This window comes from Petromyzon marinus, unplaced genomic scaffold (genome assembly GCF_048934315.1).
Source record: "Petromyzon marinus isolate PM22_M1 ecotype Great Lakes invasive population unplaced genomic scaffold, UKy_Petmar_22M1.pri1.0 PM_G_Scaffold_138, whole genome shotgun sequence".
NCBI lineage: Eukaryota > Metazoa > Chordata > Hyperoartia > Petromyzontiformes > Petromyzontidae > Petromyzon > Petromyzon marinus.
The window spans coordinates 209,387-231,971 of NW_027422693.1; the positions used below are offsets into that span (position 1 = coordinate 209,387).

The following is a 22,585-nucleotide window of genomic DNA, read 5'->3' on the forward strand; positions in this document are numbered from 1 at the left end:
CAACGTGCTGTATTGAAGTGTCATGTTTTTTTGCGTGTTTTACATATTTTTGGCATCACTTCGTTTGTTTTTTTTTATTAACTTTTAATACACCGCTAGTAGTTTATTTTTTTGCAGCAACTTTTGGGTGCAAATGCCACCCATCGGGTAAAAGGGGGTGCATTGCTTTGCCAAATGCGGCACGTCAATATATAGGCACCGAGATGCTGTCGCTTAAAGTCTAAAAACGCAACCTTGGGGGGGGGAGGGGGGGGGGTGACTCAAGGCGCGTGCGTGCGACGATGGATTTGATTGGCTGACGCCATTCGTCGTCACAATGGACCACGTCACAACGGGCCACGTCACAACGGACACGGGCGCGCTTGAGGTCGGGGTGCGGCACGCGCATGTTGGGAGAGGGCGCGCGTCGCTGGCCCAACAAACAACCAACAAACAACCAACAAACAAACAACAACCGCTGCTCGTTGTCGAGGTGGCGGCGACGTCCGCCACGGCGTTGTGCGCCAGACGAGGTGGCGGCCCTCCTGAGGCCGTGACGAAGGGGACAGACCCAGGTGCCGCGTGCGTGGGTCGACTCACCCAGAGCACCCAGGACGGCCATAGAGAGAGTTACCTTCGCCAACCTCCACATTAAAACCCAGACATCGATATGGGCGTTGGGGGGGGGCTAAAGTCTCTTGCAAAAAAGGATACCTGGGGGTAAGAATACAATCAAAGGCCATTTTCTCCCCGCAGCGAGAGCATTTGAACAAAATGCGTGCGTCTGGAAATCGTCACGTGTTGTTATCCTGTCTTTGACGGTTGAGCATCGTCGTCATCCTCATTAATATTCCAAACGCAAGTGTGGTTATAAAATCGTTTGGGGGTCATTTTAAAGTTATCACCATTTAACGTGGGCATACAAACAGTAGCTCCCTAGGGTCGCTAAATCTACTGTACACTTTTATAAAATCTGCTAAGAATGCCGATACAACTTTCCCTCTCCCTTCTACGAGAATCGAACACTTGAAGAAACTCTTTGTGAGCGGAGAAGGGGCACCGCCCACACCACCTGCACCGCCCGCACCGCCACTTCTTCATCCGGTAACGACGCCGCTCGTCATTGGGGCTCTGTAACGATCGTCGGGATGACGACGGCGACAGACGCACGGCCGTTCGCGGCGGCGTCCTGCATTCTCCCCCCGCCCCCTCCTCCCCGTGCGGCCGCGTTCTCGCGGACACCTCTTCTTGTTCCCTTAATCGTCGTCGTCCTCTTCCTTCACCTCTTCCGCCAGGTGTATGACACCTGGGGGTGGGGGGGGGGGGGTAGGGGATTTCAAGAGCAACGGTGAAACTGAGGGTACCACCGGCAACACGAGTACTCATGCCGAGATGTCAACCACAGCGGTGGCCGTGAGCCCGAGATTGTTCCGAGTGGGTGAGCGAGTGAGTGAGCGAGTGCCTGAGCAAGCGAGCGAGTGGGTGAGAAAGTCCATGAGCGAGCAGGTTGAGCGATTGGGTGAGCGTGCAAGCGGGTTATCGAGTGGGTGAGTGAGCAAGCGAACGAGCGGGTGAGCGAGCAGATGAGCCAGTGGGTGAGCGAGCGGATGAGCCAGTGGGTGAGCGAGTGAGTCTCTCACCGCTGAGCTGAGCGGAAACCTTGGCGTTTTAAACAAGCGTAGAATGGCTGCCGTCGCCGGGCGCCGATGCATCCTGGGAAGGGGACGCCTCCTTCGTCGGGGAAGCGACTTTGTCTGTCGGGCGGGCGGCAGGAAACAAAACCAGAGAGCGGAGCGACGGGCGTGAGGAACGCGGAGACTCGCTTCGGCCGGGTTGGTCACCCGGAAAATATATCCCCGCTCCGGCACACCGCGTCCGGTATACCACGGAGTCGAGCGCCACCTACCGCAGTTTACCGGCGACCCGGTGAACAAATGGCGAGGCGCCAAACCCCGTGAGGGGGACCCCTGGAATACCGCGTGCCAGGTGCCGCCGACGCGCGGCCGAGCCGCCCACGGCGGTGGCGCCGTACCGGCCTTGCTGCGCTGGCACGCCTCCTCGGCGAGGGCGCACGACATGCTGACGATGCGCTCCAGCTCCTGCACGTGCACCTCCGCCTTGCCCCGCGTCGCCTCGCAGCTCGCCGGCGACGGCGGCGGCGCCGCGTTCTGCACGCTGGCAACGCGGAGGGGGCGGGGAAATGTGACGGCGGGCGGTCGCGGCGGTGCGAAACCGGAAGGCGGCCCCGGTTAATACCGCGACGCACCGTGACGCGTGCGTGACGACGCGAGCGTGACGACGCTGTACCTGGACTTGGCGAGCATCGCCTTGATCCACTCCGTGTTCTTCTGCCACGCCTCCATTCCCAGGGGGATCGGCGGCTCCTCGGGGTCCTCGTCCACGTGGAGCTCGGGCACCGTCACGTGGCGACGAGGGGGGGGCACCTGCGGGCCGGGGGGAGGGGGCATAACCGTGACCGGCTCGTCATCAACATCATCGCTCCCGTTATCATCGGTAAACATCGTCGTCATCGCTCGCTGTCATCGTCACCATCAAATGCCGTTGCAAACATCGTAACCATGGTCATGAATACTGACATCGTCATGGCTCTCTTTACCACTGTCATCGTCATGACAATCGTCGTCGTAACTACGGTTATCATTGCTGCCTTTGCCATCATCATATACATAATTAGCATTGCTATCATCAAAATCATTTTCTACATCACAACGCTACCATTGCCTTTATGGCTGTGATCACCAGCACCTAACAACAGACACAGAACAATGCTCAGATTTGGATCTCTCTCTCCGTGACCTCCTGCCCGGGTCCAGCTGTTTTCGCTCCTGACCTCCGACTCCTGATTGGAACCCAGGCCTCGTAAGCCCAAAATCCCAGAACTCTCAGCAGCATTTGAAACATCACCGCCAAGCGCCACATCTCTCACCATCCCAACACCCCCCCCACCTCTCACTCATCAACCGGATATAGCTCTCAATCCAGACCCGGATCTCTACCCACTGATCTCTAACCCTGGATCACCTCTGACCTTGGCTGTGTCTCACCTCTGACCTTGGCCGTCTCTCACCCCTGGCCCTAGTGTGTCTCACTCCTGACCCCGGCTGTGTCTCAACTCTGACCCAGGCTGTGTCCCACCCCTATGACCCTGCCATCTCACCTCCCACTTTCACCCAGGATTTGGCTGTCTCTCACCTCTGACCCTCACCGTCTCTCACCCCGAACCCCCGGCTGCATCTCACCTCTGACCCCGGATCGTAGCTGCCGTCGAGCTCCGTGAATGCGGTGCGGAGCCGCGCGATCTCCTGCGCCGGCGTCTCGGGCGCCGGCGCGTCCTGCACAGCGCGCTCCATCTCGGCGATGTCCAGGTCGTCTTGGCGCTGCCTCAACTTCGTGAGCTGCAATGACGCGGCGGCGGTGTTGGATAAGGCAGGCGGACACCACACCACCACGGCCTCATGGCCCATGGCCTCGTGGCCCAAAACCTCATGGCCCAAGGCATCGCCCACAGTCTCGCCACGGTGTCTCCCCCGCGATAAAATGCGCCACATCGGTTGACGCCAGGCCCACCGAGTGGTAATGACGCGGAAATGGCGGCACCTCAACGTAGCAACGGCGCGAAAAGCCACGGCTCGTGGAACGTGTCGACTGACTGGGATGGCCGTCCTCTCTGTGCTACTTTGTACGTGCCATGGGTTGACTGACTGAGATAGACTGGCAAATGCACCACCTGTGCCCCCCTACTGGTGCCAACAAACAAACCGTCGGGGCAAACGCTGCTAGCGAGTAGCAGCACCTATGAAGGCCGGCACGGCACACGAGGGGGTGGGCTGGCCAGCACCATGGTCGTGCCAACACACACACAGGGCACGTGCCATCTTCAACCCACACATACAGGGCACGTGCCAACCCCAACACACTCACACACCCGCGAGACGTCCACGGACGCGGGCCGTGTGGGCGACCGCGCCGCCAGGACGGTCCGGCGATCGAGCGTCATCGCGTGGCCGCATCGGCCCGATCCCCCCGGGGTCACCGTCGTCGCCGCGTCCCCCCCGACGCCGCTCCCGGCCGCCGCCGCCGCCTTTTGATTAAGCTTGAGCCGCTCCAGTTGCTCCTCCGCGGTCATCTTGCCCCGGGCGGCACCGCCCGCGGGACCGCCCGCCGGGTACAGCGCGTCCATCGCGCTCTTGGGCCGCTCCTAGCAATGACAAAAACGATGGCCACGATGACGATGGCGGCGACGATGGTGACGATGATGACGACGGCGGTGACAAACAATGGGCGACGCTCGCAACAACGAGCAAACGGTCACAACAACGAGTGACGGTCACAACATTTGTGGCCAGGTCGCCTCTGATTGGGTGGGGGATGAGAGGGATGGGGGGGGGGGTGATCGGGTGGGGGATGGGTGGGTGGGAGGATGGGAGGTTGAGGGGATGGGAGGGTGAGGGGATGGGGCATGGGGGTCCCTCTCACCCGGCTGAGCCGGGCGCCGTCTGCACGGAGGTGCACGAGGTCGGCCTGCAGCAGCAGCCGTTGCTGCTGCTGCTGCTCGTGCGAGCGTCGCTGAGCGATCTGCAGGTGCAGCACCTCCAGGGACGACTCGATGCACGCCTGCGCCGCCACGCACACACGCACGTACCCACACATGTACGCAACCACGTACCCACACATGCACCCACACACGTACCCACACACGCACGCACCCACATACACACGCACGCACCCACGCACCCACGCACGAACCCACGTACCCATGCACACACACACACACGCACGCACGCACGCACACACGCACGCACACACACACGCACAAAGATAAAGATGCCTTCCATCCACCCGGGTAGCCTTTGCAAGCTGTCGGGGCAAGTGCCGTCACGGCGAGTAGCGTCGCCACGTCCCCCCACTGCCGATGATTCCACTTCGCACAGAGCACTCATTTAAGTCCGAGTCGACCTCGGTGAGGACCAGGACTGGTTCAGATAATTGCCGTCACCGATGCAGGCCTTGAGCGGGAATTGAACTCGGGTAGATGGGGTTTCAGCGCAAGCGTGGCCCTAATCACTGCACCATCGCTCTCCAAAATCAAATAAAAGTGCCTTGACAGACTGTTGGGGCAAGTGCTGTCAGTGAGTAGCAGCAGCAGTGCCTATGAATGAGACAAAGATCCCCCATATAGCCTTAACAGACTGTTGGGGCAAGTGCTGTCAGCGAGTAGCAGCATCAGTGCGTATGAATGAGACAAAGACCCCCCGTATAGCCTTCACAGACTGATGGGGCAAGTGCTGTTAGCGAGTAGCAGCAGCAGTGTCTTTCCTGGTCTCAGACTCCGGATCGCCTTCTGTACTTCCTCAACAGATGGCACCTCAGCCAGCCACTCACAGGGGGTGACTTCTTCCAATATTTCGTGCCACGATGTTTTCATGGCTGAGGGATTTCCCATCCCCCAGGGGATTGGTGGGGGAGGTTTCATTTGTCGCCGAATATTTTTCCGCGCTTGCCGATAACACCGCGATTTCGGCGGCACGCAGCCTCAACGAGGGCGCTGGGGCGAGCGCCGCTGCAGCTGCCCGCTGCAGCGGCGCCTGCGAAGGCCGGCACTGTGGCGCACGAGCCGGGTGGGTGGGTGGCCGGCACTACCACCGCCACCATGCCCGGCCGCCTTTGTCTCTCCCCCTACCCCTCCAGTGAAATTATTTTCCAACCCAGCCAGACCCGGCGGGGGGCGGCGGCGCAATCGAGCTTGCGCGACCCCGCCGTTCGTGACCCTCTCGTGACGTAGGGCGGGGGGGTAACTAAACGACGGGGTAAAGGGATAACGCGGCCTCAGCAACGCGACGTCAGGCATGCGATGGGCCCCCGAGTGGCGTAGCGGCGCAGGTGGCGTGGACCCCCCTCCACCAACCCCTTCACTTCCTCCCTTCGTCAGCCTGGCACCTGGGCCTCACCAACGGTACGACTGCACCGCCTGCAGCACTCGCGACGTTTGCTCCCGCTGTGTGACCACTTGGGGCTCCCCCCCCCCCCCCCCGCGGTCGGCCCGCCCCGCACATGCCACCGGCAGCTACGCCGCTGGGCTACTGGGTAGCTAACGGGCAGGGGGAACGGGGGGGGGGGGGCGGAGGGGGGTTGGTGTGACGGCACTTGAAGAGGTACGTGACGAGGTCCGTGACGAGGCACGGGACGAGGGGGCACCGTGCGGGTAACGAGGTGACGATGGGGCTGGGGGGCGATGGATGGGGGGCTGGGGGTGTACTGGCTGCAACCATGGGGACGGTGGGGGCCATGCAGGTGAGAGATGATGATGGTGGTGGTGGTGAGGATGATGGTCGTGGTGAGGATGGTGGTGAGGATGATGCTGGTGGTGGTGGTGAGGATGATGCTGGTGGTGGTGATGATGGTGGTGGTGAGGATGGTGGTGAGGTTGATGCTGGTGGTGGTGGTGAGGATGGTGGTGGTGGTGGTGGTGAGGATGCTGGTGAGGATGCTGGTGAGGATGATGCCATACTGCCTCACCTGGCTCTCAATCAAGCGCAGGTTCCTTTGCAGGTGCAGTGGTGGTGCCAACGACTGAGCAGGCAGCGGGGCACGGGGGAGTCGTGGGTGGCACAGCAAAGACACGGGATGGCGAGCGCGGTGAGCGTGGCCAGGGAGTGTGGTGAGAGTGGTGGGTGGTGGTGTGTGGGAGGATGGCAGGGTGGTGTGTGTGTGTGTTTTGGGTAGTGTGTGTGTGTGTGAAATACGATATAAGGGGTAGAGCATGTGTTGTGAGTGGGGCATGTATTATGTGTAGGTAGCGTGTGTCTTGAGTATATAGTGCTAAGCATGTGTCTAGAGTACAGAGAATCGGGCACGTGTCTATAATATATAAAGTACTAAGCGTGTGTCTAGAGTACAGAGAATCGGGCACGTGTCTATAATATATAAAGTATTAAGCATGTGTCTTAGAGTACAGAGAATTGGGCACGTGTCTATAATATATAAAGTATTAAGCGTGTGTCTAGAGTACAGGGAATCGGGCACGTGTCTATAATATATAAAGTATTAAGCATGTGTCTTAGAGTACAGAGAATCGAGCACATGTCTATAATATATAAAGTACTAAGCATGTGTCTAGCGCAGAGGCAGTGAATCGATCTTGCACCTCGTGTGCGTGTCGAGCACGTGGCTAGCGTGCCGCTACCGTGTCAGCCGTCCTCGTTCCGATGTGGCGCCCCATCCCCACGCCCCCCGTGACCTCCGATCCCCCAAGACCCCCGTGTGACCCTGTGACCCCATCGTGTGACCTGGAGACCCGCCTGTGACCCTCCGTGACTGTGTGTGACCCCCGTGTGACCCCCCCCGGTGGCCCCGTGACCTCCCGCGTGACCTCGTGACCCCTCCCCCCCCGTGCCGGACCTGTGACTGGTTTCTCTGCAGCTGGATGAGCAGCAGGGTCAGCTCCTCTGGCTGTGCGTAACCACCGCCATCACCGTCGTCGCTGCTATCATCATCATCATCATCGTCGTCGTCGCGTCAGCATTATCAACACCGCCATCGCCGCACAAACGGAGCAACATCGGCCGCCACCCCGTTACCATTGCACCGGCGTTGTCCACCCCGATAGCGGGATTGCCGTGGACGCACCGACCAGACGGCCACCGGGTGGCGCAGCCGTCGGGCGGGGCGAGAGCGGTTTGACTCGCCGTCGGAAGGAAAGGTCAAGAGGTCAAGAGGTCAATGTTCGTTGAACTTCTTTTGCGAAGGGTGGGGGGGCGTGGGGGTGAGCGGGAAGGGTGAGCGGCGAGGGTGAGCATGGGGGTGAGCGCGGGGGTGAGCGTGGGGTGAGCGGCGAGGGTGAGCATGGGGGTAAGCGCGGGGGTGAGCGGCGAGGGTGAGCGGCGAGGGTGAGCGTGGGGGTGAGCGCGGGGGTGAGCAGGGAGGGTGAGTGGGGAGGGTGAGTGTGGGGGTGAGCGGGGAGGGTGAGTGGGGAGGGTGAGTGTGGGGGTGAGCAGGGAGGGTGAGTGGGGAGGGTGAGTGTGGGGGTGAGCGGCGAGGGTGAGCGGCGAGGGTGAGCGCGGGAGTGAGCGTGGGGGTGAGCGGGGAGGGTGAGCGGCGAGGGTGAGCGTGGAGGTGAGCGCGGGGGTGAGCAGGGAGGGTGAGTGGGGAGGGTGAGCATGGGGGTGAGCGGCGAGGGTGAGCGTGGGGGTGAGCGGCGTGTGTCTCACCGTGCGGCCCTGCAGGCTGGGCGGGGTGGACTGCGGGGTGGACTGCGGGGTGGACGTGTGCACCATGGACGGTGTGGGCCTCCTATCCAGCGTCTGCGTGCACTGCGAGACCATAGGGAAAGACAGCCAGACAGTCAAACAGCCCGATAGACAGACAGCCCGATAAACAGACAGCCCGATAGACAGACAGCCCGACAGACAGACAGCCTGACAGCCAGACAGTTAGACAGCCCGATAGACAGACAGCCCGATAGACAGACTGCCTGACAGACAGCCTGATAGACAGACAGCCCGATAGACAGACAGCCCGATAGACATACAGCCCGGCAGACAGACAGCCTGACAAATAGCCAGACAGTTAGACAGCCCGATAGACAGACAGCCCAATAGACAGACAGCCCGATAGACAGACAGCCCAACAGACAGACAGCCTGACAGACAGCCAGACAGTTAGACAGCCCGATAGACAGACAGCCCGATAGACAGACAGCCTGACAGACAGCCCGATAGACAGACAGCCCGACAGACAGACAGCCTGACAGACAGCCAGACAGTTAGACAACCCGATAGACAGACAGCCCGATAGACAGACAGCCCGACAGACAGACAGCCTGACAGACAGCCAGACAGTTAGACAGCCCGATAGACAGACAGCCCAATAGACAGACAGCCCGATAGACAGAAAGCCCGACAGACAGCGCCATACGTGTGTGGGGGGGGGGGGCAGCCGTACCCGCGCTCCGTGGCCGTGGCTGAACTCGGCAGCGCGTTGCCGGCGCGCCCCCGGGGCGGCCGCCGCCACGTCCACCCCCCCGGGAGCGCCCACCACCACCAGCGACTGGCGGTAGCTGGGCATGGACCTGGGCAGCGTCTGGGTGGACGCGATGCTACGGGGGGGAGGAGGGAGAGGGGAGAGGAGAGGGGAGGAGGAGGATGGAGGGGGTCAGGGCCCATTCCTTGCTCGAGGTTTCACAGCGACGCCTCACCGCTGCGACCCGCAGGGTTCACAGCCACGCGTGGCCATCCCCCCCATCTCGTCTCTAACCATTCTCCACCTCCTCCCCTCCACCTCCTTCCCTCCACCTCCCATCTTCACCCCCCCCCCTCCTCCTTCACTCCCTGTCACCAATCTTTGAGCTGCTCCCCCCCCACCCCTCCTCTACCCCCCCCCCCAACCGCACCCCGGCGTCTCCCTCACCTCAAGCGGTCTCTCTCGTTCTTCTCCTTCAGCGACCGCATCATCCACTGCTCCAGCTGCACCGTGGAGTCACGCGTCTGCCTCTCCAGTGCCGCCGCCGCCCGGTGGCCCTCGCCGGCGCCGTCAGCCGCCCCGTAGCCAAACTCGTCCTGGTTGAACGCCGACAGGCTGCTGCTGCTGCTGCCGGCAAGCCCCATCCTGTCCGTGCTGTGCCGCTGCAGGCGCAGCTGCAGCTGCAGCGGCTGCTGCGGCTGCTGTGGCTGCTGCTGGTTCGGGTGACATAGAACCACGCCGGACTTCGCCGCCGCTTCCGGCCGTAAGATCGCGGCGCCGGCGGTGGGGCGATCGGCGGCCTCCGCGGTCGTTCGGCCTGGGCCCGCCGACGGGTCGAACCTCTCGTCGCCGTCCCGCCGCTCCGCGGCCGCCCCCCTCTCGCCATCGCCGTCGCGCAGCTGCCGCCGGAGCTCCTCCGCGGCCACGGCTGCCGCCGCAGCGTCGTCGTCGTCGTCCGTGCCGGCCCGCGAGCGAGCCGGCCCCTCCTCTGTCACGATCTCCACATCGCCACGAGGGCCGCCCCCCCGTTCGTCGTCGTCGTCGGAGCGCGGCGGCCTCCACCGGGCCGGCGCCGCGACATCTCCCGGCGCCCCACGGAGCCCGTCGACGAGCACCTGCCCCCCCGCCTCCTCCTCCGCCGCCGCTCGCCCGCGTGAGCGGTTGCCCCCGCCGCCGCCACCGCCGTTGCTGGACGTTGGGATCAGATCGCGTGAGACGCCGCGGTGGCTGGGAGATGTTGACTACCTCGCCTGGTACGCGGGAGGTCGTGGGTTCAATCCCGACTCTCTCTTCCGTGGGTTACGTGGATTCTTCTCCACATTTAGAATTGATATCCCAGGTTTTTTTCTTGGGTTAGATCGCGTAAATGTGTAAATGTTGTGTCGTTAAAACCCGCCACCACCCGACACAGCCAACTAGTAAGGGTTGTCATGTAAACAGAACGTGGCCAATTCGTCACTAGTACAGCACTAGTGTGTAGTGTATAATGTAGTGTATAGTGTAGTGTATAGTCGTGTAGTGTATAATGTAGTGTATAGTAGTGTAGTGTATAATGTAGTGTATAGTGTAGTGTACTAGTACAGCACACCGGTTGTGTGTTGGAGAGCCAAGCCACAACATTTAAATTCTGAATATCGTGACGCTTCGCCAGTAAATACAACCAGATTCATCAGGCGACAGCCAGATTTGTGGAGAAGTCCTCCACCTGCTACGTTCCTTATATAGAGGCGTAGATGTGGTGACCACACTTCTGCGCTCTTGCGCAAAGTGGGGGGGGGATTACTGAGTCAACCTAAGAGCCTACGCGTTAAACTGATATAAATATGGCGTTGAACCCACCAGCCAACCGACATTGAGCAAGGTTTGTCACCTAAATCGACGGTTTAGAGTGTATGGCTTGCGAGAAATGTCCACTTCGTTGAACTATCGTTTGTGGCCACGTCGCTGTGAACTCCCAGGCGGTGTACGTGCCGGGCGGTGTACACCCTGCGCCACCCTGCGCCACCCTGCGCCACCCTGTGCCACGCTACCATCCGATATTGGGAAGCCGCTGGAGCCGCTGGAGCTACGCAATTTTAAATCATCATCATCTAGATTGACAAACTAAATTCTTGAGAACTCCTCTTTGTGTATAGGTTGCTGTCCTTCCCCCGCACCTCCGATTAGCACGGCTGGCTACGTACGTTGCGTTCAACGCACACGCACGCGCGCGCAAACGCACGAGGGGGGGTTGGAGGGGAGGAGGTGTCTCACCCCTGCGGGATCTCCATCTGCAGCTGCGACGCCTGCGCCATCGCCTTCATCCACACGCGCATTTCCTCCAGCGAGTCGGCGGCGAAGTAGTAGGTGCACATGCCAGCGTGCCGCGCCTGCCACGGCACACGAGTCAAGTGGCGCCCCCCCCCACCCCCCGCCGGCTTCTCGTGCCTCTGGCTCGGAGGCCCAGCCTGTGGAGGGAGGGGGGGGGGAGAACAGAGGAGGTGGGCACGCACGCACGCAGGCAGGCAGGCACGCAGGCACGCACGCAGGTCAGCTGCATTACAACCCAGTCAGCTGCATTATAACCCAGTCAGCTGCATTATAACCCGACCAGCTGCATTATAACCCAGTCAGCTGCGTTATAACCCAGTCAGCTGCGTTATAACCCAGTCAGCTGCATTATAACCCAGTCAGCTGGATTATAACCCAGTCAGCTGCATTATAACCCAGTCAGCTACGTTATAACCCAGTCAGCTGCATTATAATCCGGTCAGCTGCATTATAACCCGGCCGGACTTTACGTCGTGAACTCCGTCGCGATTGTATTTCCCGTTTTTGCCTGCATTGCTTTGATGCATTCGAAGTAACGGCGAAGTGTAACTTCACTGTTGCAGTTGTATTCGTCTGGCATTTAACTTATGAGATTAAAAAAAATACATACTTTGCGTGAATGCGTGTGCGTGCGCGAACACAGACATCGCACGCGTGTACACAAGTGCGTATTTGTTCGCATACAAGTGAGGCTTTCCAGAGCACCAAAATTACATCGTAAATAAATATTCATTAATGTCATCGATTCATCAATGAAAGCCCATTAAAATAGCCATTGTCATCTACTCCTCGTTTTGCCAATCCACTGCCGGATGAAGCCCTCCTCATGCCGTGTCAGCCACGGGGGTTGTTTGGCCATACTTCACCGCTCTGGAAAGCCTTGGGCCCAGCGAGTCTCCGAAACTCCATTCCTCAGGAGGGTCCCTGCCCCCCGACCTGATTGGCCAACAGCTTCCTCTCGAGTAGCTTTGCATTTTTTATTGTTTTAGCCCCGTGCGACGACGTGCAGGTCAGCTCGTCTTATAAAAAGAAAATTCGACGCGAGTATTTTCTCCCGTAGGCTTTCCCCCACGTCTTATAAGGGTTTCATTTATTTTTTAATCGACGTACGGCAACGTCAATAATTTCCGCTTTTGAAAAAAAATCGTCGCCGGTTTTTGAACTCCTTTGGAGACGAGAGAGAGCGGCATCTGCCAGCAGGAGCCCACCGCGGAAAGCGCCTAGGCGTGTCCGGAGAACGCCACGAGGAAGGAGGCGTCCCAGAACCACTCCCGAGATCCAACGCCCCATGGCGACCGCACGTAAATTTTTATCTGAAAAGCCGAGGAGCTGTTTTGGGCTAAAAACAAAACGCGGCAAGAACCCCCCCCCCCCCCGTCCATCCCCAAATCCTCGCGACCCCGAGCCCAGCCATGCGGGCGCGTACCTTTGTCCGGCGAGCGAAGCCGCCTTGCGAGCGAGCGGCTCGCGAGGTCGGAGTGAAAGGAGCGACGGTCCAACCGAGAAGACACCCAGAGAGGCACGGAGAGGAGGAAGAGGCGTTCCCAGAGTTCCCAGGGGGTCACGCGGCACGGGGGGGGGGGGAACACATTGACGACGGCGACGCACGCACAAGCAGCCACGCGCATCACACCCAGTCCCCGCATCGCACCCAGTCCCCGCATCGCACCCAGACCCCCCCGCACCGTCTCACCGCACAGCGGCGGTTTCTCAAACTCGCGCGCTGTACGGGGCGTAGCAGCTGCAGCAGCCGGCTGCGGCACGGAGACCGTGCAGGAAAGGTAATTTCTGAAAGTGCACGGAGGGGGGGGGCAAACCGACGTCGCCTCGGTGGCCGTGCCGTTACTACCACGTGCGTCGAGACGCAGCGTCGCTTTGAGAGCAAGCCGCAACGCCGATCGTTAGAACAGTCTAGACGTGTGGCGTGGGGTGGGGGTGATGGAGCTATCCAGAATTTCCCAACGTCCACTTTGAACGAAGCAGATGGTGCGTGGTGATTACTGCGGTTAATACCACACACACACGCACACGTTAATACCACACACGCGCGCACACACGCTAGTATGTCACACATCACGCCTTCTACGTGAGCGAGGGGACAGCGTGAGCGGCGTAGCGGGCAAGCGGTCGCACCCCCCGCACCCTCCACCCGAGGCCCCCACCCCTGCCCACCTGAGCAGGGCATTAGTGAGCGCGCGGCAGGGAAATCCGTTAGTGGGCGGGCAGTCGAAAAGTTAGCGAGCCGAAAAAAATTAATAAAAACAACCCCCCCCCCCCCCCCCGTGCAACGACGAGCACGCTGCACATTCACGTCATGTCGCATCCGAGAACACAAAGCACACGTGACCAGCGGCCACTTAAAACGATGGTGAATATTATTGTTGTGATGACAATCACAAAAACGAGAGTGTGCGGGCGTTCGTCAATCCGCCGCGGGATGAAAGGCTCCCCCCCCCACTGCCACCTCCCACGTGCTGCGGTCGTTGTCTCGGTGACCGTACTTCACCGCGACGGTCGGTGACGCGAGTGAGCGGCGGTGACCCGGCGCCGTGGGCCCCCCGCGTGCGAGCGGAAGGGGGCATCCCGGCACACGACGAGGGTGTGGGTGGCTGGCACCACGCCCGGCCGTCTTCGTCTCCCCAGTGGCGATGTTTACACGCCGCACCGCCAGGCCCGCCCGCTAGGCCCCGCCCGCCAGGCGCGCCTGCTAGGCCCACTCGCTTGCCCACCGTACCTTGAAGGCGAACTTGCGGTTGATTTTATCGTCGGCTTCCACCGGATTCACCTGGAAGCTGGGCAGGGAGATGCTGCCCAAGACACCCTCCTCCTTGTTGTCTGCACTCCCCCACGGCAGGGGGCCACAGGGCGGGTGGGGGCAGAGTCATCATGGTTGGGAGGGCAGGGGGGGGACAGCGAGCCCGTTGCCAGGGAGCTCCCGTGGTGCGGGGCGGAATGTCGGACATCGAGGCCCCAGCGACGGCACGACGGCGGAGCGACCGGGCCCGCCCACTCGTGGCGACTCGGCTCCCGGCACGTCACAAGTAACCGGGGTAACGAGATGGTGAGGGCTCGGGTTGAGAAGTCAGGGGTCAGAGTGCACCACTCACCTTTGTAGTATAACAGGCAGAAGTCGGACAGCACGAACCAACGCTGCTTCCACAGCTTCATCCCCGTACTGTCCTGTGGTGCCGACAGCCACACAGCCACTGCGTTAGGACGAGACTCCTCTATGTGAGTCTATGCGTCTCTGTGTGATGAGTCTGTGGGTCTCTGTGAGTCTGTGGGTCTCTGTGTGAGTCTGTGGGTGTCTTTGAGTCTGTGGGTCTTTATGCAAGTCTGTGGGTCTCTGTGTGATGAGTCTGTGGGTCTCTGTGTGATGAGTCTGTGGGTCTGTGTGAGTCTGTGGGTCTCTGAGTGAGTCTATGCGTCTCTGTGTGATGAGTCTGTGGGTCTCTGTGAGTCTGTGCATCTCTGTGTGAGTCTGTGGGTCTCTGTGTGAGTCTGTGGGTGTCTTTGAGTCTGTGGGTCTTTATGCAAGTCTGTGGGTCTCTGTGTGATGAGTCTGTGGGTCTGTGTGAGTCTGTGGGTCTCTGAGTGAGTCTGTGGGTCTCTGTGTGATGAGTCTGTGGGTCTCTGTGAGTCTGTGGGTCTCTGTGAGTCTGTGGGTCTTTATGCAAGTCTGTGGGTCTCTGTGTGATGAGTCTGTGGGTCTCTGTGTGATGAGTCTGTGGGTCTGTGTGAGTCTGTGGGTCTCTGAGTGAGTCTATGCGTCTCTGTGTGATGAGTTTGTGGGTCTCTGTGAGTCTGTGGGTCTCTGTGTGAGTCTGTGGGTCTCAGTGAGTCTGTGGGTCTTTATGCAAGTCTGTGGGTCTCTGTGTGATGAGTCTGTGGGTCTGTGTGAGTCTGTGGGTCTCTGTGTGAGTGTATGCGTCTCTGTGTGATGCGTCTGTGGGTCTCTGTGAGTCTGTGGGTCTCTGTGTGAGTCTGTGGGTCTCTGTGTGAGTCTGTGGGTCTCTGTGTGATGAGTCTGTGGGTCTCTGTGAGTCTGTGGGTCTCTGTGTGAGTCTGTGGGTCTCTGTGAGTCTGTGGGTCTTTATGCAAGTCTGTGGGTCTTTGTGTGATGAGTTTGTGGGTCTGTGTGAGTCTGTGGGTCTCTGTGTGAGTGTATGCGTCTCTGTGTGATGAGTCTGTGGGTCTCAGTGAGTCTGTGGGTCTCTGTGTGAGTCTGTGGGTCTCTGTGTGATGAGTCTGTGGGTCTGTGTGAGTCTGTGGGTCTCTGTGTGAGTGTATGCGTCTCTGTGTGATGCGTCTGTGGGTCTCTGTGAGTCTGTGGGTCTCTGTGTGAGTCTGTGGGTCTCTGTGTGAGTCTGTGGGTCTCTGTGTGATGAGTCTGTGGGTCTCTGTGAGTCTGTGGGTCTCTGTGTGAGTCTGTGGGTCTTTATGCAAGTCTGTGGGTCTCTGTGTGATGAGTCTGTGGGTCTGTGTGAGTCTGTGGGTCTCTGTGTGAGTGTATGCGTCTCTGTGTGATGAGTCTGTGGGTCTCAGTGAGTCTGTGGGTCTCTGTGTGAGTCTGTGGGTCTTTATGCAAGTCTGTGGGTCTCTGTGTGATGAATCTGTGGGTCTCTGTGAGTCTGTGGGTCTCTGTGTGAGTCTGTGGGTCTCTGTGAGTCTGTGGATCTTTATGCAAGTCTGTGGGTCTCTGTGTGATGAGTCTGTGGGTCTTTATGCAGTCTGTGGGTCTCTGTGTGATGAGTCTGTGGGTCTCTGTGTGAGTCTGTGGGTCTCTGTGTGATGAGTCTATGCGTCTCTGTGTGATGAGTCTGTGGGTCTCTATGAGTCTGTGGGTCTCTGTGTGAGTCTGTGCGTCTCTGTGTGATGAATCTGTGGGTCTCTGTGAGTCTGTGGGTCTCTATGTGAGTCTATCGGTGAATCCACCCCACCTGTTTGTGAAGCCAACCCCGGATCATGACGGGCGCGTTGGGGTTCCGCCGGATGGAATGCGAGCGTTTGCCGAAGTTCTGGAGCTTCCTGGAGCCCTTGGCGTTCTGCGTCACACGCGTAACGTTCCGTCACCACCACCACACGATCGCACAAGCACGTGCAGTCCTCTTGCCGATCCACTGCCGGATGAGGGCTTCCCCAACGAGCCCCCCCCCCCTCGCTGTGTTCTAGCCGCCCGGCGCTGCGCTCGTCGTTGCGAGAGTCACTCCTCTGCCCTCCGCTGTTGCTGTCGGGCTGCTGCCTCCAACTGCCCAGTAGTCTCAGAGCGCACCTAGCCCGGCACCGCCCGGTAGCGTCCTTAACGAGCCTCCTCCGCAGACGCCAATCTTCACGCCGCTGGCAACACAAGGGCCCGTCCCTTCTCACGCGCGTCCCTTGCGTCCGTTCAGCCCCCCCTCTCTATCCAACAAATCGTAAGATGCCTGGGCGGGTTTGCGGTGGCCGGACACGCGGGCTACGTGACTCCAGCCAGCTTGCTCCTCGCACAATCCTGCCTGATTAAACCGTGACGGATCGTAGGTGGGGGGGGGGGGTGGGGAGCCGGCCTGAATGTTTGCGCAACCGGCGCAACCGGCGCAACCGGCGCTCGGGGACAAAGAGGGTCCCCGTTGTCACAAGCGTAGAGAAGAGGAGGGGGGCGCGACCGTGGCGCGACAAGCCCCAAAGCGTCGTGCGGAGACGGGCACGGCAGGTCCCGCGCGCGCGGCGTCACGCGACCTGGTGAAAAGATAACGCCGCTCTAACGGCCTAGAGAACCGCCGGGGAGCTTCTGCTGCCAAAGCAGAGGCGGTGTGCGAGAGGCACGCCGCCCAGGTGTGGCAACTCGTCAGCCCTCTACGCGAGCGCAGCCTCGACTCGCGCAGAGCGCAGTGGGGGTCGGAGTGTCTGATGGGGCGCAGCGTAGAGGCAAACGGTGGGGGGGGGGTTGTTCGTTTCACACGCAATAAACTTTCGCAACCAATATTATTGTTGATAATCAAGGTTTTTGGGTCCGATCGCGTAAGTATAAATGTGTCGTAACCCTCCACCACCCGACAGCCAATTAGTAAGGGATCTATCACGTAAACAAACGCTAATTAGTTACTTATATAGTGTGGTGTATAGTGTAGTGTATAGTGTAGTGTATACTACTTCAGCCCACCGGTGTGTTGGAGAGTAAATCCACAACATTTACAATTTGAGTATGACGCTTCGCTGGTAATTACATCAACCATCAGCATTGGGTAATTTGACAGAATAGTGAAGCAATCCACCTGCTTCCGGTCTCAAATAGAACAGCAGCAGGACGACGTCATCACCCCCCCCCCACCGCCTCCGAGTGGCATGCTCCAGGTTCGGCAGATGAGTTAAACGACTCTCAGAGTGAGCGTCAATTACCAGATTATCAGCACACACAGAGTGGTCGACCGCGAGGGAGCCATCCCTCAACCTCACCCAGGGATCAATCGCCTGATACACACACACAGCTGTACCTACAACAGATTCCCCGTAAAGCCTTCACTGACTCTACGGGGAATCTGTCTAGTCAGCGAGTAGCACCTAAGAAGGCCGGCACTGTGGCACACGAGGGGGGTGGGTGGTCAGCGCCATGCCCGACCGCCTTTGTCTTCCCAGTGACGATGTTTACACACCGCACCAGGTACTTATTTGAGGCTGAGTCGACCTAGGGGAGGCCCAGGACCGGTTCTGATAATCGTCAGTGGTGTTGGCCGTGAGCGGGAATCTAACCCGGGTTGCCAAGTTCGTAGCGCAGCGCGCTAACCGCTACACTACCGCTCCCCACACACACGCACACACACACGTGCACACATACGCACACGTACGTACAAACACGCACACGTACACACACGCGCATGCAGACGTACACACACACGCACGCACGCACCTTAGGCACGGGGCTGGGGGGGGCGCCCCCCCCGTCGTGCTCTCCCCCTGCCGAGTGGCCGGACATTGCGCGGTGGCGGCGGCGGTGGCGGCGGTGGTAGCGGTGGCAGAGCTCCCGCTGGAAACGCTGACCGGGCGCGCCGGCGCCGCGTCACACACCACCAGCAGCTCCTCCTCCCCTCCTCCGTTGCCTCCGCCCAGCTGATGCTGCTGCTGATGATGGTGTTGGTGCTGCTGCTGATGTTGCTGATGATGTTGTTGCTGTTGCGGCGGCTGCTGTTGTTGTTGCGGTGGTTGCGACGATTCGGAAATCCTGGGGGAGACGTTGGTTCTGCCACTGCCGACAGTTGTGTTTGAGATAATTTAATATTTCTCTGATGTTCTTTTAGTCTTACGCTGATGTTACGTCCCGTCTGCCCAATGTAGCAGCTGCCACATGAACAATTAATCTGATATACACCTTCTGTTGATAGTTTAGGTAATGCATCTTTAGTGCAAGATACTAGTTTTTGAATTTTGCGAACTGTACCAAATCTTACTGTAATGTTTTGCTTTTGCAAAACACGGGCTAATTTGTCAGTTACTCCTGAGATATATGGAATTTTTATTGTTTTAACAATCTGGTCGCTTTCAGCAGTATTGCTTTGCGATCGTGATTTGGCATTCAGTGCTCTGTTAATTTGAGCATTATTGTAGCCATTCTGTCGTAGTGCGTCTTTAACATGTTTAATCTCTCTCACTAGACTCTCACCATCTGACACTGTTTTAGCCCGATGTATGAGCGTCTTGATAAGAGAGGATTTCTGAGCTGGATGATGATGTGATTCTGCATTCAGATAGGCATCAGTGTGCGTTTGCTTTCTGTAAACGCTGTGTGTTATTTTACCATTTAGGCCATGTCCAAGCAAAATATATAGGAATGGGAGTGTGTTATTCACCTCAATTTCCATGGTGAACTGGATGGCCGGGTTTTGTGCATTGAGATGATTTAGAAAATCATTAAGTGTATCTTTACCATGTGGCCAGACAACCAAAGTGTCATCCAAATACCTAAACCAAAAGGATGGTTTTAATGTGCTCGAGGCAAGTGCTCTTATTTCAAAGTTTTCCATGTACAAATTTGCTATAGCAGGGGATAAAGGAGAACCCATTGCTGCTCCTTCCTTTTGTTTAAAGAAATCTCCTCTCCATAAGAAGTAAGTGTTATTTAAACAATGGCCAGCAAGTTTCGGAATATCTTTTGGTAAACCGGTATTCTTTACTAGTGTATCAAGTAATTTAAGCGATTCGTCCACTGGAACCTTAGTGATTAGAGAAATCACATCAAAACTTGCCAGAATATCATCAGGAGTAAGTTTAATATCTTTAATCACATTCACAAGATGTTCTGAATTTTTTATAAATGAAGATGTCTTACATCAGCGTAAGACTAAAAGAACATCAGAGAAATATTAAATTATCTCAAACACAACTCTCGGCAGTGGCAGAACATGCTTGTCAACAAGGACACTCAATTGATTTTGACAATGTTGCAGTGGTGTGTAAAACTAATTATTACTGGCAAAGACTAATTAGAGAATCCATTGAAATTGAGAGGAACAAGAATAACTTTAATCGCTCTGACAGCTACCGGCTTAGTGCGGCCTGGAAGCGTATTATTAAATAATACACATTACATTTTGATTTAAAGAATTACTAATCTACAACTCATTACTAATCATAACCAATGACTGATTACTAATCGATTATATAATTACAATACCCCCCCCCCTCCGCCTCTAATCACTGCACCTGATATGAGTTAAGTGATGATGTCACCCTGCTGCTCTATATAAAACTGGGAGCAAGCGAGGGCTTTACCATTCTGGCGAATTGCCCGATGACGCTGGATGTATTTACCAGCGAAACGTCGTACTCAAACTGTAAATGTGGATTAACTCTTCAACACACCGGTGGGCTGAAGTAGTGAATTATTTGTCTTTTATCAACGTGACACTTTTTTTGCTGATTGGCCGTGTCGGGTGGTGGAGGGTTACGACACATTTTTAAATAAACGCGATCTAACCCAAAAACCTTTATTATGAATAATATTGGTCGCGAAAGCCTACGTGTTAAACTGACTAACCTCTATGGGGAGGATACTTTTCTTAAAACCAGAAAATTGGAGAAGCTTCGCATTAAGCGGATGAAATTGATATCTTCACTGGCGTTCCTCAAAAGGTGCAGAGATTCAAAGGTAATACCAAACGCAGTTAAAATAACACATCAGATAAAGTCTTCTAAAGCTAACCAAATACTACACAAAGCTAGCGAATTATTATTAATAGAGAGAATACAGCACAATAGGAGTGAATTATCTTACATTTCGGAATCGCTAAAGCAGTTACACTTAGATATAAGCAATAGTGTATCTATGCATTATTGGAATATAATCGATAACATAACACAACAATCGGCTGATAATGTGTTTAAACTAACAAAAACTAACCAAATTAATACATTTTCTAGACTACATAATAAACAAATCCCTACTGAAAACCAAAAATTTAAAAACAAAACTGTACTGAACTTGACCAACACTGTATTAACCGGTGACATGGTCTCTATCCTTTCTAAAGGCCTTAACTTTGCCGTTACCCCACGCACAATTCCAGTGGATGAGATAATTGCTGAGGTAGAATCAGCAGTTAGACTCCTTCCACATAATGAGGCAGAGATGACTAGACATGAGGTTGCTAAAATAATTGAGAATAGCAAAGTTTCAAAAGTAAATATTAGCTCTAACGAGGCAAAAGCCTTAAGAGAGCTGCGTGTAAATAAGGATATCCAAATCCTAGCAGCTGATAAAGGCCGCACTACTGTACTGATGTCACGAGCCGATTATGATAATAAAATTAGAAATTTACTAGAGGAAAGTACCTACATTAAAATTAAACGAGATCCAACTAATACTTTAGAACGTAAGACCACTGCAATAATTGCAAATTCATTAATCCCTAAAAAGGAGCAATACCTAATTAAGCCAAGGGCCTCAAAACCACCTAGACTCTATGGGCTACCAAAGATTCATAAAATCGGCATCCCATTACGACCCATAGTCAGTACAATTGGCTCTGCCACATATCAATTAGCAAAATATATAACCAAACAAATACAGCCCTACATCGGTAAGACATCTTCATTCATAAAAAATTCAGAACATCTTGTGAATGTGATTAAAGATATTAAACTTACTCCTGATGATATTCTGGTAAGTTTTGATGTGATTTCTCTATTCACTAAGGTTCCAGTGGACGAATCGCTTAAATTACTTGATACACTAGTAAAGAATACCGGTTTACCAAAAGATATTCCGAAACTTGCTGGCCATTGTTTAAATAACACTTACTTCTTATGGAGAGGAGATTTCTTTAAACAAAAGGAAGGAGCAGCAATGGGTTCTCCTTTATCCCCTGCTATAGCAAATTTGTACATGGAAAACTTTGAAATAAGAGCACTTGCCTCGAGCACATTAAAACCATCCTTTTGGTTTAGGTATGTGGATGACACTTTGGTTGTCTGGCCACATGGTAAAGATACACTGAATGATTTTCTAAATCATCTCAATGCACAAAACCCGGCCATCCAGTTCACCATGGAAATGGAGGTGAATAACACACTCCCATTCCTAGATATTTTGCTTGGACATGGCCTAAACGGTAAAATAACACACAGCGTTTACAGAAAGCAAACGCACACTGATGCCTATCTGAATGCAGAATCACATCATCATCCAGCTCAGAAATCCTCTCTTATCAAGACGCTCATACATCGGGCTAAAACAGTGTCAGATGGTGAGAGTCTAGTGAGAGAGATTAAACACGTTAAAGACGCACTACGACAGAATGGCTACAATAATGCTCAAATTAACAGAGCACTGAATGCCAAATCACGATCGCAAAGCAATACTGCTGAAAGCGACCAGATTGTTAAAACAATAAAAATTCCATATATCTCAGGAGTAACTGACAAATTAGCCCGTGTTTTGCAAAAGCAAAACATTACAGTAAGATTTGGTACAGTACACAAAATTAAAAAAACTAGTATCTTGCACTAAAGACGCATTACCTAAACTATCAACAGAAGGTGTATATCAGATTAATTGTTCATGTGGCAGCTGCTACATTGGGCAGACGGGACGTAACATCAGCGTAAGACTAAAAGAACATCAGAGAAATATTAAATTATCTCAAACACAACTGTCGGCAGTGGCAGAACATGCTTGTCAACAAGGACACTCAATTGATTTTGACAATGTTGCAGTGGTGTGTAAAACTAATTATTACTGGCAAAGACTAATTAGAGAATCCATTGAAATTGAGAGGAACAAGAATAACTTTAATCGCTCTGACAGCTACCGGCTTAGTGCGGCCTGGAAGCGTATTATTGAATA

General features: G+C 55.8%; 1 protein-coding gene across 1 annotated transcript; it reads right to left on the reverse strand.

Moving 5' to 3' along the window:
• Positions 1–75: 75 nt before the first annotated feature.
• On the reverse strand, positions 76–14,436 carry LOC142910077 (uncharacterized). Its single transcript, XM_076059839.1, has 16 exons — positions 14,376–14,436; positions 14,003–14,103; positions 12,954–13,022; positions 11,212–11,405; positions 9,703–10,146; positions 9,406–9,603; positions 8,941–9,094; positions 8,157–8,309; positions 6,517–6,570; positions 4,477–4,614; positions 3,926–4,198; positions 3,240–3,395; positions 2,287–2,423; positions 2,012–2,154; positions 1,620–1,733; positions 76–1,285 (listed from the first exon to the last, which is right to left on the reverse strand). Exons 1-15 carry the CDS (start codon positions 14,434–14,436, stop codon positions 1,648–1,650), a joined length of 2,361 nt encoding a protein of 786 aa, XP_075915954.1. The 3' UTR covers positions 76–1,285; positions 1,620–1,647.
• Between the last annotated feature and the right edge of the window lie 8,149 nt (positions 14,437–22,585).

Excerpts from the sequence above, each read along its gene's own strand:
- LOC142910077 (XM_076059839.1), bottom strand. The coding sequence starts at position 14,436 with ATGAAGCTGTGGAAGCAGCGTTGGTTCGTGCTGTCCGACTTCTGCCTG. Across the intron at positions 14,104-14,375 it reads CTGCCTGTTATACTACAAAG|ACAACAAGGAGGAGGGTGTC; the intron begins GTGAGTGGTGCA and ends GGGGGAGTGCAG. Across the intron at positions 2,424-3,239 it reads GCTACGATCCGGGGTCAGAG|GTGCCCCCCCCTCGTCGCCA; the intron begins GTGAGATGCAGC and ends CCCGGCCCGCAG.